The sequence below is a fragment of the Cricetulus griseus genome, chromosome X (assembly GCF_003668045.3).
Source record: "Cricetulus griseus strain 17A/GY chromosome X, alternate assembly CriGri-PICRH-1.0, whole genome shotgun sequence".
NCBI lineage: Eukaryota > Metazoa > Chordata > Mammalia > Rodentia > Cricetidae > Cricetulus > Cricetulus griseus.
This window is the reverse complement of record NC_048604.1, coordinates 69,582,883-69,598,500: the sequence shown is the minus strand read 5'-3', so window position 1 is coordinate 69,598,500 and position 15,618 is coordinate 69,582,883. Positions and strand designations below refer to the sequence as shown.

Genomic DNA, 15,618 nt, shown 5'->3' with positions numbered 1-15,618 from the left:
TATTTGTACAGGAAGGTGCAATGTAACCATGGAATTCTTGAATACAGGAATAAATAATTTGACAGTTTAAGAATGATACAAAAAGAGGCCGGCGAGATGGCTCAGCAAGTAAAAGTGTTTGCTGTCAAGCCTGACAGCCTGAGTGATCCCCAGAAACACATAAAGATGGAAGGAGAGAATTGTCCCTACGGATTGTCCCTTGACCTCCACACATCTGCCATGGTACACACCTCCACACAATGATAAATAAAATAATTTTAAAAAGAACAACACACAAGACAATCACTTCAGCAAAAAAAAAAAAAACAGTGAAGGAAAAACAGTTTTAAAATGTATGAGACATAAAACAGAAAGCAAGAGGTATCCATTGAACCACCTCAGTACCATTACACATTACTGTTGGATAATTTGTATATAGGGACACTTTCTGCTCACCTCCAGTGAATACCGTGCTAAAAGCAGAGTAATCTTACAAGCGATTCAGCAAGTTCCACATGCTTCAGAAAAGATTTGGCAGGGGAAAATTTCTAAAGAAACAAAATTGTCACCAGGGAAAATATACTACTGATGATTACTCATGTCAACATATAGCTCAAAGAATTAGAAAAAAGCCATTTATTTAACAAAATCTTTAAAAAAAATTATATTTATTGTATTGCACAGAGGGAGGAGGACACCCAACAGCCAGAATTGGGAGGTCAAAGAACAGCTTGTGCAAAGTCATTTCTCTCCTTCTACCATATGGATTTAAGGGATCAAACTCAGATCATCAGGCTTGGTGGCAAGCACCTTTTCCTACTGAGCCATCTTACCACCCAGCAAATATAGCATTTTTCGGAAAGATTTTAAAGTATCTGTGTTTAGTTTAGTTTAGTTTAGTTTAGTTTAGTTTAGTTTAGTTTAGTTTAGTTTAGTTTAGCTTAGGCTTAACAATTGGCAGTTCAAAACCAAACAAAACTATTTATATGTATGCTACTTGGGTGAATATGAGAAAGAAGAAAGAGCATGGTGTATAATTGAAAACACTTACCAAGACAGTTGAGCTGTTTAATAGAATTCACATGGAAACCACAGTGCAATATCACCTCATATCCACTGGAAAAGCTGCAATTAAAACAGAAAAGAGCATCAAAGTTTGTGGTAATGTGATAAAATCAGGACCCTCACACGTTGCTAGTGGAATATAAAATGGACCAGCCACTATTTATCTATTATTTATAACATTTATTTATCTCATATATATGTATGTGTGTGGGCACACATGTAGAGATCAGAGGACAAGTTGCTGTAGTTTATTCTGTCTACATGTGAGTGTCAAGAATTAAACCCAAGTCACTGGGCTTAGCAGCGGGTGCTTAACCAAAAAAGACACTTGCCACCAAGTCTGAGTTCACTCACTGGGATCCACATGGTAGAAGGAGAGAACTGACTCCCACAAGTTCCCTGCTAACCTCCATACTGTGCACACACACATATTCTAAATAAATAAATAATAAGATTTAAATATATGTAAGAGTTAAAACTATGAATCTCTTAGAAGAAAGCAAGGTGTTAGTATTTGTAACTTTTGATTAGGCAAACTTTTTTATTTATTTTTAATGGGATGCCTAAAGCACAGTCAAAGAAAAATTAGATTAGAAAACTTAAAAGCTGTTCTACTATAAACAATACCAGCATGAACGTAGTCAGCATACAAAATAGCAGGAAATATTTATAAGTCATATACCTGCCGTGGGTCTTCTATCCAACACATACACAGACGCGCACACACGCATGCACGCATGCACGCACGCACGCACACAAACATACATACATACATACATACATACATACATACATACATACATACATACATACATATAAAACCCAGACTAACAAAGGAGCAAAGTGCACAATAGGTAGGTGCTCAGTGTCCTTTGCCATCAGGAAAATGTAGATGGAAACCATTTCACACCAACTGAGACAATTATTATGGCCAGAATTCAGAATTAGATTCATAATACATTTGCTAGTAAGATGGGAAAATGGTTTGGCTGCTTTGGCAAATAGTTGACAGTTGGTTAATATGCCTTTCAAAAATGAGGCAATGGCCAGGCAGTGGTGGCACATGCCTTTAATCCCAGCACTCGGGAGGCAGAGGCAGGCGGATCTCTGTGAGTTCCAGGCCAGCCTGGTCTACAGAGTAAGTTCCAGGGTAGCCAGGGCTGTTACACAGAGAAACCCTGTCTCAAACAACCACAAAAAAATGAGTCCAGGAGAACATCAAGAGTTACTTCAGGGGCTGGAGAGATGGCTCAGAGGTTTAGAGCACTTACTGGTCTTCCAGAGGTCCTCAATTCAATTCCCAGCAACCACATGGTAGCTCACAACCATCCGTTATGAGATGTGTGTGCAGATATATATATGGAAGCAGAATGTTGTATACATAATAAGTAAATAAATAAAATCTTAAAAAAAAGAGTTACTTCAGGCTTTTGAGTGGCTGGGAAGTTTAGAGGCAAATTCTAGTTTGCGGTGACAATCCTGGTTTCAGGAGTGTAATCACTGGGACAGAGAGGTAATATTAGCTGAGTTCAAAAGAGAGCATGGGCTAGAGTTAATAATTAGGGAATTATGTTACAGAGATGCGAAAATTGAAACCACGGGAATAATATGATTATAGAGATGGGGAATGTTAAGAAATAAAGAAGTGTAATTAGTTCAAGGGCAGCCTGTAGAAGGAAAGAAAGGAGAAAGGAAAAATAGAGAAGGCTAAGGCTAAAAATACTCTTTATTTCACATAGAATAAAATAACAAGGAAATTTGTAAGACTGAAAAGGAATGAGGATGCTGCGTAAGGTTTTGGGAGCAATAATGATGCTGAGTTTGTTGTCAAAAGTAGGAAGTATAAAAAGGACACTGAACTAAACAGGGAAGAGATTTCAAGACAGCAATAGGAATTAATTACAAATGAAATGTAAGGACAACTAGAAGCACCAACTTCTTCAAGAAGTTTTGTGATGGGAGTATTGGGTTTTCTTGTGTCACTGAATTGGTTTAGTCTCCTAGATATTTAATTCCCTTGACCTCATACTAACACGCATCCTATTCAAATAAGCCTAACTACAATTCTACAATTCTATTGTACTCCGTTATAATTATGTGTCATTTATATTCATTTGCAGTATCTGTGAGAATACTAACCAGATCATCTTCATGTCTACATCCCGGAACCTAATGCAGTACCTACTGTATAAATATTATATGAGTTATGCAATATGAGTAACTGTCTTCTTTTCCCCACTAAGACTTTGTGCATGGTGGACAAGCACTCTACCACTAAGCTACAATTTCCAGTGGTGAAACTAATAGTTCTTTTCTTTTAACCAGTTGTGGATGCAGGATTGTTTCAGAACTTGTTTCCAGCTTTAATCAGTTATACATTTTGTAATTATCAGAATCAGATAATTTCCAAAGGCCAACTGAAAGCCATACCCCATGACCCACCATAGCCTTCTTCACAGAATCAGCATGTTCAACTCTTTTTTTATTGAAAATGATTTTTTTATATTTTGATCACAGTTTCTCCTCTAACTCTTCCCAGATCCTCCCTACCCACCCAACTCCATGCTGTCTTTCTCTCTCTCTCTCTCTCTCTTTAAAAAAAAAGAAAACCAAACAGGCAAAATGCACCAGAATAATTTTAAAGTATAAAGAAGCACACACATACACATATAAACTCCTAAAAACACAAAATTGGAAACTATAATATACAAGCAAAACAACAGAAAATACCAAAACAAAATAATATGAGACAAAAAAGTCTATAAAAATACCCATGAGTTCATTTGTGTTAGCCATCTCATAATAGTTCTTTTATGTATGCTGGCAAGGACATGACTAGAATGGCTGACCATGCCATCCAGATTGGGTAAGCAACAAGTAGAACAAGCTTAATGGATTAAGAAGATAAGAAAGGGGCCAAGAAATCAAAGCAGTTAAGAGTGTGGTTGTTTGAAGCAGCTGGTATCCCATAATGTTTCATGGTCCTGATTTTTCATCTCTGAGCAGAGAGGATGTATTCAGGTGAGCTAGATTTATTCAGAAATGAGAAGCTTCTTTAGCTGGTGTTGTCCTTATTTTATGTGTGTCTGGCTCTGTGGTAGCTTTCTCCTTTTTTCTGGCCACTGGGTTTTATGACCAATTAACTTCTAAAGTTGAGGATAAAAGAGTGTACTAACCTTTTTATCAGTAGAACTGAATTCTAGCTCTGTCAATAGTGACCTATGTGGACAAGGCGTTCATTGGATGATCTTTTCTTTCTTCCAGATCTCACATTCTATGGTAATATTTATAATTGACTTTTAAGTCTGAGAAATGGAGGATTTGGACACAGACCAATAAGCTGAGGAAGACAAGGATCTTTATTACATATGCAAACTTAGTTTCTAGAACTTCCAGTTCTAAATTCTGATAAGAGAAGATAAATCCAGCTCACATTGTTGTTCTTAGCCTTAAATATAAAGGACATCTGCAAAGGCTTCTTAGTTTAAAGTTTTATTTTAGTTAGCTGAATATCAATTAAGATGTGACCTTTTTTGTTATCAGGATCGTAAGAGGCAATACGAGTTGCTCAAACTTGAAAGGAACTTCCAGAAACAGTCTAATGTGCTCAGACGTAAAACTGAGGAGGTAGGTAAGAAAAGCCTGTCTGCTGTGCTAAATGCATTGTCGTCTTCATACTTAAACATGCTGACAAAGTGTCTTAGGAAATGAGGGATGTCAGTATTGCCCAGCAATTCTTAAATCCTTTTGTTTTGTTTTATTTGAGGGTTTATGTTTTGTTTTTGTTTTTCTGTAGTTCAGACTGTCGTTGAACTCCCTATATAGCCAAGGCTGGCCTTGAAGTCCTGACTCTACCTCCTAAGTGTTGGGTTTATGAACATGCACAACCATGCAAGCTGAATAAGTCCTAAATCTTCATCTCTTTTATCTAGAATGACCTGTGAACAAATAAAAGGAAAACTCTTATCATTCATATGTAATTTTTTATTCTAATTTGGCTTGTTTCCTTTAAAAAAACCAGACTACTCGCCATATGTGACATTCTCAGACACTTTTAGCCTGCAGAACTTCCTTTAAATATATCTCTTTTACTAGTTCTGAAGCAGTAGCTATTCATCAGTTTTCATGTCCATGGAGATTTTAAAACCTGTTTCCGATAGGAATTCAAACCTAGAATTTGTTTGCTGAGATGCTGCAAATTAAAATGTTCTTCAGCATAACCATTTCCCATTTGTATTTAGGCAGCAGCTGCCAACAAACGTCTTAAGGATGCTCTCCAAAAGCAAAAGGAGGTTGCAGATAAACGGAAAGAGACTCAAAGCCGTGGGATGGAAGGCACTGCAGCTCGAGTGAAGGTATGAACATCTTGAACTGCCATTTTCCTTACATGAACTGGGGATAGGAAAAATAGAAAATAACTTTCTATTGATTTAAAAGTAAATATGGAATTTGAAGTTCTGCCTAAAATCTTTTTTCAAAAGATATTTATCTTTAAACTGTTGTCAGAGAACAAAAATGGAGAATTCTTTCTATCCCTGCCTGTCATAGGTCAGTTACTATTTACTCTGGTGAAATTGACATGCAGTGCATGGTATGTATTTAAAGTATACGGTTTGATGAAATGCTGGGTTGCAACCATACCATGGACTGGGATCCTACACTGAATAAAAAGGAAATAGTGAGCCGAGTGTGAGTATTCCTGTCTTTCTGCTTTCTGGCATTCAACACAGTGGGACCACCCAACTCACACTCCTGCCCCATACCTGCCCTGCTGTGGGGAGCTAAATGCCACTAAACTGTGAAAATCAATAAACTTCCTTAAGTTGCTTTTATCAGGTGTTTGGTCAAAGCAATGAGAAAAGTAACCAATACACATAGAATCCCCAAATATGCTTTCTGGCCGGGTATGGTGGTACACCTGTGACCTCATTGCATTTGTGAAGCTGGGGCAAGAAAATCATGAGTTCAAAGCAAGTCTGAGCTCCATGGAGAGTTTTAATCCACTGGTTCACATACATACATACAGGTAAAACACTCACATGCATTCAGTATATCTAAAAAGTTTTAAAATTTTTAAAATTAAAGACCCAAATATAACCAGGCGGTGATGGCACACACATTTAATCCCAACACTTAGAAGGCAGAAGCAGGTGGATCTCTGAGTTTGAGGCCAATATGATCTACAGTGAGTTCCAGAACAGCCAGGGGTACACAGAGAAATCCTTTCTCAAAAAAACCAGAGAGAGAGAGAGAGAGAGAGAGAGAGAGAGAGAGAGAGAGAGAGAGAGAGAGAGAGAGAGTGATTATCTGTCACTATAGATTTGTTTTTATTTTTTATAGTCTTATTAAAGCTGAATTACATGGTATCTGACTTTTTGACCCCTTATTCAGCATAATTATTTTAGGATTTGTCCATTTGATTACATACATCATTTACTTTTACATTCATTGTATGATGTATTATAACTTCTCTGCTCACCTATTGGTGGTCATTTGAGTTATTTCCAGTTTGGGCTATTGCAGATATTGTATTGAACACTCATGCGTCAATTTTTTGTGGGAACTGTGTGACTTATTTCTTTTGGGTAGACATCCCAGATTTGAATGGCTTTCTCATCTGTTAAGTGTATGTTTTACCTATTAAACAATTACTAAACTGTTTGCCAAAGTGCTTATACCATATTACATTCCTACTTGCAGTGAATGAAAGTTCTTATTGCTGCCTGTTCTCAGCAATACTTAAAGTATGGTCAGTCTTTTAAATTTTAGGTATTCTAGTAGGTAAATAATGGTACCTTGTTATAGTTTTCATTTTCCTAATAACTAAGGATGCTGAGCATCTTTACATGTGTCTACTTGCTTTTTTATTTTTCTTTTTTGTTTCTTTGGTGTTTTTGTTTGTTTTGTTTGTTTGTTTGTTTTCTGAGACAAGGTCTCTACCTAGCCCTGGCTGTCCCAGAACTCACTATATAGATCAGACTGTCTTCAAACTCACAGCAATCCACCTGCCTTTGCCTTACAAGAGCTGAGATTAAAGGTGAGCCACCACACCCAGCCTACTTTTTTGTGTGTATTTTATTGTGTGAAGTATCTAAATATTTTCCCTATTTTTTGATTGGATTGTACTTTTTCTTATTATAAACTTTTGAATTCTTTCTATAACTTGGGTATATCCAACAGATGACCTATATTTCACAGTTATTTTCTTAGGCTGTGACTTGCTTTTCTTCATTTTTAAATAGAATCTTTGAAATACGAAAGCTAGCTACTATCTTTTTGAGACTGGACCTTGTATATTCCTGGATGGCTTCAAATTCACTGTGTAGCTGAGGACGAACATGAACTCCTGATCCTCCTGCCTCCACTCCTGAGTGCTAGGATTATACTCTGGTTTCTCCAGATCATGTAAATCTTTCACCACCAAATTCTGGAATTGCAAGCATGCACCACCATCCCCAACATAGTCTTTTGACATTATCCAATGTATTGATGCTTTTCTTTTATGATTCATAGTTTTCATGTTTTATTTGACATCTTTAGTAAACTCATGATTGCTAAGATTCCCTCCTAAATTTTCTTTTTGAAATGTGTATTTTCAATCATTATGTGTTTCATTTTGGCATGATGCCTCTGTCAGAATTATGTCTGTTTATCTATTTGTAGATTGTATTACATTGTTCTACATATCTCCTTTTATGCTACTACCAAAATGTCTTAAATGCTATCTCTAAATTTCCAAAACTTCAGATGGTATAAGTCCTCATAAGTCCATTATTCTTTTTCTTTTTCTTTTCTTTTCTTTCTTGTTTTGAGAAAACTGGGTCTGTCTGAATTTTAGAATTGGCTTAAAATTTATGCCAAGTCTGCTACAAGTTTGTTTAGGATTGCATAGAATTTATAGCTAACTACATGTAAGAATATTAAGGGTTTTATCACAAAATGAGGGGACTGGAAAGGTGGGTCAGTGGTTACAAGCACTGGCTATTCTTCGGGATCAGTTCCCAGCACCTACACGGAAGCTTAAAACCATTTGTAACTCCAGTCCCAAGGGATCAGACATCCTCTTCTTACCCAGACAGTAGCAGGAACACATGTGGTTCACAGACATACATTCAGACAAAACACCCATGTACCTAAAACTAAATATTTTTTATTAAAATTGATTTTAGTTTTTCAGAAAATTTTTCTTTATTATTAAAATAATCTTGTGGCTTGATTGTTTTAGCTATTAGAATGGCAAATGGTGTTGCCTTTTTTAACCCAGTTTATTTTATTGAAGCATAATTGACATTAAGTTTGTTTTATTGGGTAGTTCAGTAAGTACCAAGGATTAAACCTAAGGCCTTGTGCATGCTAGGCAGGTATTCTACTGCTGAGCACCTCTCATACACTGATTTATATTATGGTTATCTCTCCTTTGTTTTGGTCTTATAATTACAAACATAAAATATGGCTTCTTTTAATGTGATGCATTTAAGATTCATCTGTGTTGTTTTGTATCAATAGTTTGTACTTTTTGTGTATTTGTTTCATTAAGTCATATTCCATTGTATGGATTTACTATGGTGTGTTTATCTAGTCACTTGTTAAATGCTTTTGACTTTTTTGTGGCAAGGACTGGCCTGGACTTCTATAGCCCAGGCTGGCTAGTCTCTAACTTGTAGAAGTCCTCTTGCTTCAGCTTCAGAGTGCTGGGAGTACAGCTATGAACTGCTACACCCAAATAACAATTTTGAATTATATTGGGGTTTTCAGAGAGACAGCACCAATAGATATGAGAGGTTTATGAGGAGAAATGGCTCACATAGTTATAGAAACCCAAATGTCCCATAGTAGTTCATATGCAGGCTGGACATCCTGGATAACATATCACAATTGAGTCTAAGTCTGATAGCTTCAAAACTGGGAGACTAGTTGTGTAACTCTCAGTCACAGGGCAAAGGCTGAAGAATCTGGGGATGTTGATTTAAGTTCTGGAGTCCAAAGACCAAAGTACATGGAGCTGTCATGCCCCAGCTCCAGGAAAGACAGAGGAATTGCCTTCCCTCTGTCAGTTTTGTTCTATCTGCAACTCTGGATTCAGTTCACCTACTCATATTGCTAGTCTTCCTTGAAAACACACTGACAGATGTACCCAGAAAAAAATGGTTTTACCTTTGTTCTTATAGGTATCCCTAATCCAATCAAGTCAACAACTAAAATAAGCCATTACATGAATGAAGCTACTATTAGAAAGGTCACATGTATGTTTCTGGATAAGCATTGTCATTTCACTTTGGCATACACCTAGGAAATGGGTTATAGAATAAGTTTATAGAGAAAACCCACTAAGAGTCTGAGCCATAAAATAACTTTCAGGGTGCTCTGAGTGGCTTAAGACAGCTTAAGTCTTGTGCAGTATGTTTTTGACCATGATGGAATTAAAGTAGAAATGGATAGCAAATAGTTTGAAAAACAGCATAATAGCACATGCCTGTCATCTCAACACTGTGTGTAGATGACAGGATCAGAAGTTCAAAACCTGCCTCACTACAGTTTGAAGCCAACCTGAGTTACATGCAACTATATTTGAAAAACTCCCCAGATACTTAGAAACTAAGTGATACACTCCTAAATAACCCACTGTCAGAGAGGAAGTTAACCCAAACTATTAGAGTGCATCTTGAATTGAATGAAAATACATTATTATTAAGGGAAGTTTCTAGCCCTGCATACCTATGTTAGAAAAGGAATGCAAGTCATTCATTGATCTCAACTTCTTTCTTGAAGAAACTAAGAAAAATAAAATTAAATGCAAAATAATAAAGTAGTGAAGAACAGAGTAGAAATTAATTAATGAGCATTATAGAAATTACTAATTTTGATAGTTCATACCTATGATCCTAGAATTTTGGAGACTGAGGCAGGAGGCTCTCGAAATGAAGGTAAGCCTAGGCTGCACCCTATTTCAAAAAGCATTATGTTAAACAAATATGTTTATGATAAAATATACATAAGAATCAATTTTTCCAAGTTAACTGTAAGAAAGTTAGTTCTTTAGGCCCCCTGAATGTGGGTGTCAATTGGGGGGCCTGGGCTGTCTTTGGGACCTGTGGCAGTAGAACCAGTATTTATCCCTAGTGCACTAATGGACTTTGGGAGCCCATTCCCTATGGAGGAATACTCTCTCAGCCTAGGTGGGAGGGTAGGTCCTGCCCAAAATGATATAACAAACTTTGATGATCCCCATGGGAGGCCTCTTTCTCCCTGGGGAGTGGATAGGGTGTGGGTTGGGGGAGTGGGAGGACGGGAGGGATGGGGAACTGGGATTTGTATGTAAAATAAGATTGTTTTAATTTAAGTACTAATTAATTTAAAAAAAAGAAAGAGTTGGTTCTTTCATAGGCCTCTGGCTTTCCTGACCAAGAATGGGCAGAAAACAGAATATAATTAACAGAAATTTCATAAATTATATCACTGTATATTTTATATATTATAAGGAAGGTTAATAAGGTGAATGTGATAAATGTCTTAATTTGAGAGTTTAACTGAAATGGACAGTTTCCCTGAAACACACAAACTACTGAAGTTTACTAAAGAAGAAACCATGTTATAACTTGGACTACCTGAGATCAATTTTTGTGTGTTTGGTATATGTATATGCATGGTTCCACAGGGTATGAAGGCCTAGGTGCCCTGTCTTTGCCTCCCAGATGCTGGGCATATAGGCAGGCTACCATGCCCTTGCTTTTTAAATAGATGCTGGGGTTCTAAACTATTCTAAACTATTCCTATATCTGTAGCAAGTGCTTTAACCACTGAGTCACCTCCCAGGTCCCTGAGATCAACGTTTGAAGTTGAATTTGGTTAACTTCCTTTCTGGTGATGAGAATAAGAGAGAAAGTAGAGGGTAAACTTAAGTTAGTCATATATGAAAAAAAATGTTTTTCAGGACAGAGTCTTATTATGTAGGTTCGGCTGTCCTGTAGCTCACTCTGAAGACCAAGCTGGCCTTGAACTCACAGAGATCAACTTGCCTCTGCCTCCGCCTCCCGAGTGCTGGGGTTAAAGGTGTGAGCCACCATGTCCAGCCCAAATTTATTCAAATTTAAGGAAGTAATAATATTAGTTGTATGTAAAGTCTTTTAGACAACTGAATTGGAACGATTACTTTTGCTGCTCCACTTATGAGGATGCCAGATACTAAAACCAGATAAAGGCATTACAAAATAAGTACAGACTAATATCTTAAATACATGGTAGTATTTTTATTATTTTATTTTATGGATGGATGCTTCTCAGCTTATAATGCAGCTCCATTCCACAGCACCTATATTAAGTTAAAAATGCATTTAGTACACCTCATCTTCTGAGTATCATAGTTCAGCCTTATATACTATTATAATATTATAATATATTATATATATTATATGCTAGTACACACTACCTAGAGTTGGACAAAATCATCTAACAAAAAGCATTTAATATCTAACGTAATTTCTTCAATACAATACTGAAAATGAAAAACAAAATGATTGTGTAGGTATAGGAGACAAAATAGGTATTTTGTAGATATAATGTGAAAATATATAACATAATATCAAAAAATGCCGACTTCTGCTTCATATGCTTCATAATATTATAGAGCAGTGTTGTCCCTTGGGAACGTGTGCTTAATGGAAGTGCTGGCCACAAGCATTTAGAATTTATTGGCTTCACCAAGCAAGGTGGCTGAAGACTGTAAACTAAATAAATCCAGCACTTGGGAGACAGAGGCAGGAGAATCATACCACATTTTGGTTCAACCTGTTCTACATAGCAAGTTACAGGCCAACCAGGGCTACATAGCAAGACTTTGTCTCCATTGAAAGAAAAAAAAAAACAGAATTGATTGGCTTCTTCATTTTTATGAAATTAACTTCTTTATTCTTTGTAATATTTTTATTCTAAAATCTGCTGGTTTTTACTTGTTTCGTTTTGCTTTTTAAAATACTTGTCTTTATTTATGTGTATGAGTATTTGCCTGCATTTATTTATGTGCAGCCCATGTGTGCCTGATGCTTGAGGAGGCCAAAAGAGAGCATAGGTCTGCTGGAACTGGAGTTACAGACAGTTGTGAGTCACCATGTGGGTGCTGAGAACTGAACCTGAGTCCTGTGCTGAGCAGTCTCTTTGTTTTGCTTTTTGAGACAAAATTTTTGAGGTTCATATTGACCTCAGGGTTACAGTCCTCTACCTCAGCCTCCTGAGTGTTACTATTATAGGTATACAACATCATGCCTACCTTTAAAACCTACCTCTAATATTCATGTAGTTCCCCAAGCTCTCTTTTCATTAGTGTTTAGTGTGGTAATTGTAGACCCATTTGATTTTAACTTATGTGCGTTATTTTTAAAGTATGTTTCTCATAAACAGCAAATTGTTGTCTCTATTGTCTTCTTTGTTGAATTAAAGATAGTTTTGTTTCACAGATTTGGGTGCTTTGTATTGAGAATTATTTTCTTCCTGATAAAATGGGTGTTTTATTCATGGTAGTATTCTTACTTAACATAGGCATTTTGATCATATTCACCTTTTCTCCCCCAACTCCCATCAGCTCACCTCCCCTACCCAACCAACTTCATGTCCTCATTTTTATTTTAAACCCACCAGTCCAATCTGTGTTGCTCAAATACTCTTGGCTGTGTGGCAATCCACTGGAATGTGGTCTGCCTACCAGGAGTCACACCCTTACAGAAAGCTAATTTCATCCCCTGACAGCTGTCAATAGCTCCTCAGTTAGGGTCAGACTTTAGGTCCACTTCCCACCTCCTGCGATTTTGTCTGGTTTGAGCTTGCACAGTTCTTGTTATTTTAAGAACTCTCTCCAACTGTCTTTTGTGGGTTTTTCTCTTTTTGGTGTTAGGGATTGAATTTATAGTGTCTTGAATATGAGCACCCACTCTGCCACTAAGCTATATCCAGCCTTCAAGGTTACTGTTTCTAAAAGTCTCTTTAGCTAATTATATTTTCTTTTTAAAATCCCTTCCTTCTACTTTCTTTCTTTATATTTTTTTGGGGTGTGTGTGTGTGTGTGTGTGTGTGTGTGTGTGTGTGTGTGTGTGTGTGTGTACATGTGGATGTGTATACCTGAGTTCAGGTGTCTGAGGGAAGCATTGGATCCCAAGAGCTGGAGTTACAAGCAGCTGTGAGCTGCCTGACATGGCTGCTGAGAACCAAACTTGGGCCTTCTGGAAGAGCAGTAAGTGCCCTTAACTTCAGAACGATCTCTCCAGCCCCTTACCCACCTTCTATTTTAAATATGTGTCATGATAGTTAATGGCAAAAGCAAATATTATGAGAACAATAAGTAGTAGTAGGATGGGTAGAGAAAAGTTTGCTATAGAAAGCCTCTTGTGACTTTGGGGATACTGTTGATAAATTTCTTAGAGAGGCAATGGTTTTAATGATATAGACACAAAGATCTCACTTCTGGTTTCATAGGCTCTGGCCCAAATGAAATTAAGTTCAACTGTATCTAGCCCATGGAATTCTCATCCCCAACTCATACATCACTGATTTCTCTTCTAGAATTGGCTTGGAAATGAAATTGAGGTTATGGTCAGTACTGAGGAAGCCAAACGGCATCTGAATGACCTTCTTGAAGATAGGAAGATCCTTGCTCAGGATGTGGCACAACTCAAAGAAAAAAGAGAATCTGGAGAGAATCCACCTCCTAAACTCCGAGTAAGTGTCACGGGAAAATGCTATCAATAGCCACATGGAATTTCCAGCAAATCCTCACTGCTTTGGAGTACTCTTTCCTTTTAAATCCCACCTTCTTGCCCACTGTCTTTACAGAGGCGCACATTCTCACGTGATGAAGTACGAGGTTCAGATTCAGAAGCAGGGGATTGTATTGCAAAGCAGATTGAAAGCCTAGAGACTGAACTGGAGCTCAGGTAATTAGGCTGTATCTAAAGCATAAAATGTTATGCCTGGAATCCAAATAGGTGCCATCAGTCCACACAGTCAAGAGTTTCCTTCCTTTTCAAAGGATTTTTATGGGGGGAAAACCAGTAACAAAGAGAAAGTAACAGTATTTTGAGATCCATTCTGTCATTCAGCCACTATGATGCTCTATGAGGTAAGTGTCATTCTTCTCACCTTACGAATGTAAAACGAAGTTGGGAGTCTTAAACTTTTTGACAGAGAGGCCAGCAATACACACTGCAACAAAGGCATCATCTTCAACAAACGGTGTATTTCAAAGTGTTTAGCTACATACAAGTAGAAGAATGAAGCTAGATCCTTGTTTTCTCCTGTACACAAAACAACCCCACATAAAACAGAGACCTCAAATTAAGACCTGAGACCATAATGTAATAGAGAAGAAAATAGTGAACACACTTCAACTTATCAGAAGCACCTGCTTCTGACAGTTAACAAATGGGACCTCATGAAATTTAAAAAAAGCTTCTGTACATCAAAGGACACCATCATTCCAGTGAGGAGGCAGCCTATAGAATGGGGAAAAATATTTATCAGCTACATATGTGACAGAGGGCTAAAATCTAGAATATATGATGAACTGAAAAAAATTTTGAGAAAACAATGGGATAAAGAACTAACAAAAAAGTTTGCACACCATGGTGTGCTCACCCCTACATATACACAGAGAAATAAATAAAAGGTAGAAAAAATCGATCATTCTAAGCCTCTCTTATTTCAACCAATATTTCATAAAATTAGAGCTACTTGGACATTTCCTTGGGGTTCCTTTTCTTACAGGTTTGGAGGGACCACATAAAATTTGAATAAGGTGGCTTATTTTTTAACTGATCATTCCATACATAAAATTCTTTTAATTTTCTACTCAAAGCTGCTCCCTTTCTCTTCACTGTTGAGGCTGATCCCAATAAATCTCACTGTTCTCTCCCTGAAGGAGTGCTCAGATTGCGGACCTACAGCAAAAGCTCCTTGATGCTGAAAGTGAAGACAGGCAGAAACAACGCTGGGAGACTATTGCCACAATTCTGGAAGCCAAATGTGCCATAAAATATTTAATTGGAGAGGTAAAATTTCTCTTCCTAATAATAACAGTTCTAGAGGACCTGGCTGGGTAGGCTGAAGTGTAAGGAACACTTTCTTAGTGCTATAGCTTCTTTTCATGGTAGAAAATCCAATATTGAAGCGTTTACTAGATAAAAGTTGGTTAGAAGCAAGTACAGGACAGTTCCTTAGAAAAATATCATAAATTGATACTCATCATGTCTGACATAGCAAGTATGTATTAATATGACATACTGTTAATAGAAAAAGACCAGGAAGACTCAAGGAGACTGTATACAGATTCATTTTAAGAAAAAGCCCTCTTCACTGATCTTAAATGTATGATTTCATTGTAAACTATCAGAAGATGCATCAAAATTGATCACTGAAGACAAGTATATTGTTTCTGAATCCAGAAGTTTGGGCATTGTTATGCTTTATATGTTTTTGTCTTGGGCTAGCAGATTTATTCTACTAAGGAATGCTGACTAGTCATGGGTCTTGGGGATACTGGTATTTATGATACTTGCTGTCTAGTCTAGTAGTGAAAATAAAAGTAGGCCA

General features: G+C 37.0%; 1 protein-coding gene across 1 annotated transcript in view; it reads left to right on the top strand.

The window, feature by feature from the left end:
* Kif4a (kinesin family member 4A) overlaps positions 1-15,618 on the top strand; it is a 122,528-nt gene that overhangs the window by 94,250 nt on the left and 12,660 nt on the right. Inside the window, exons 19-23 of the mRNA XM_027431726.2 lie at positions 4,588-4,671; positions 5,286-5,399; positions 13,594-13,749; positions 13,864-13,964; positions 14,948-15,077. Of these exons, the coding sequence (XP_027287527.1) occupies positions 4,588-4,671; positions 5,286-5,399; positions 13,594-13,749; positions 13,864-13,964; positions 14,948-15,077 (585 nt within the window). The remainder of the gene's footprint in view (positions 1-4,587; positions 4,672-5,285; positions 5,400-13,593; positions 13,750-13,863; positions 13,965-14,947; positions 15,078-15,618) is intronic.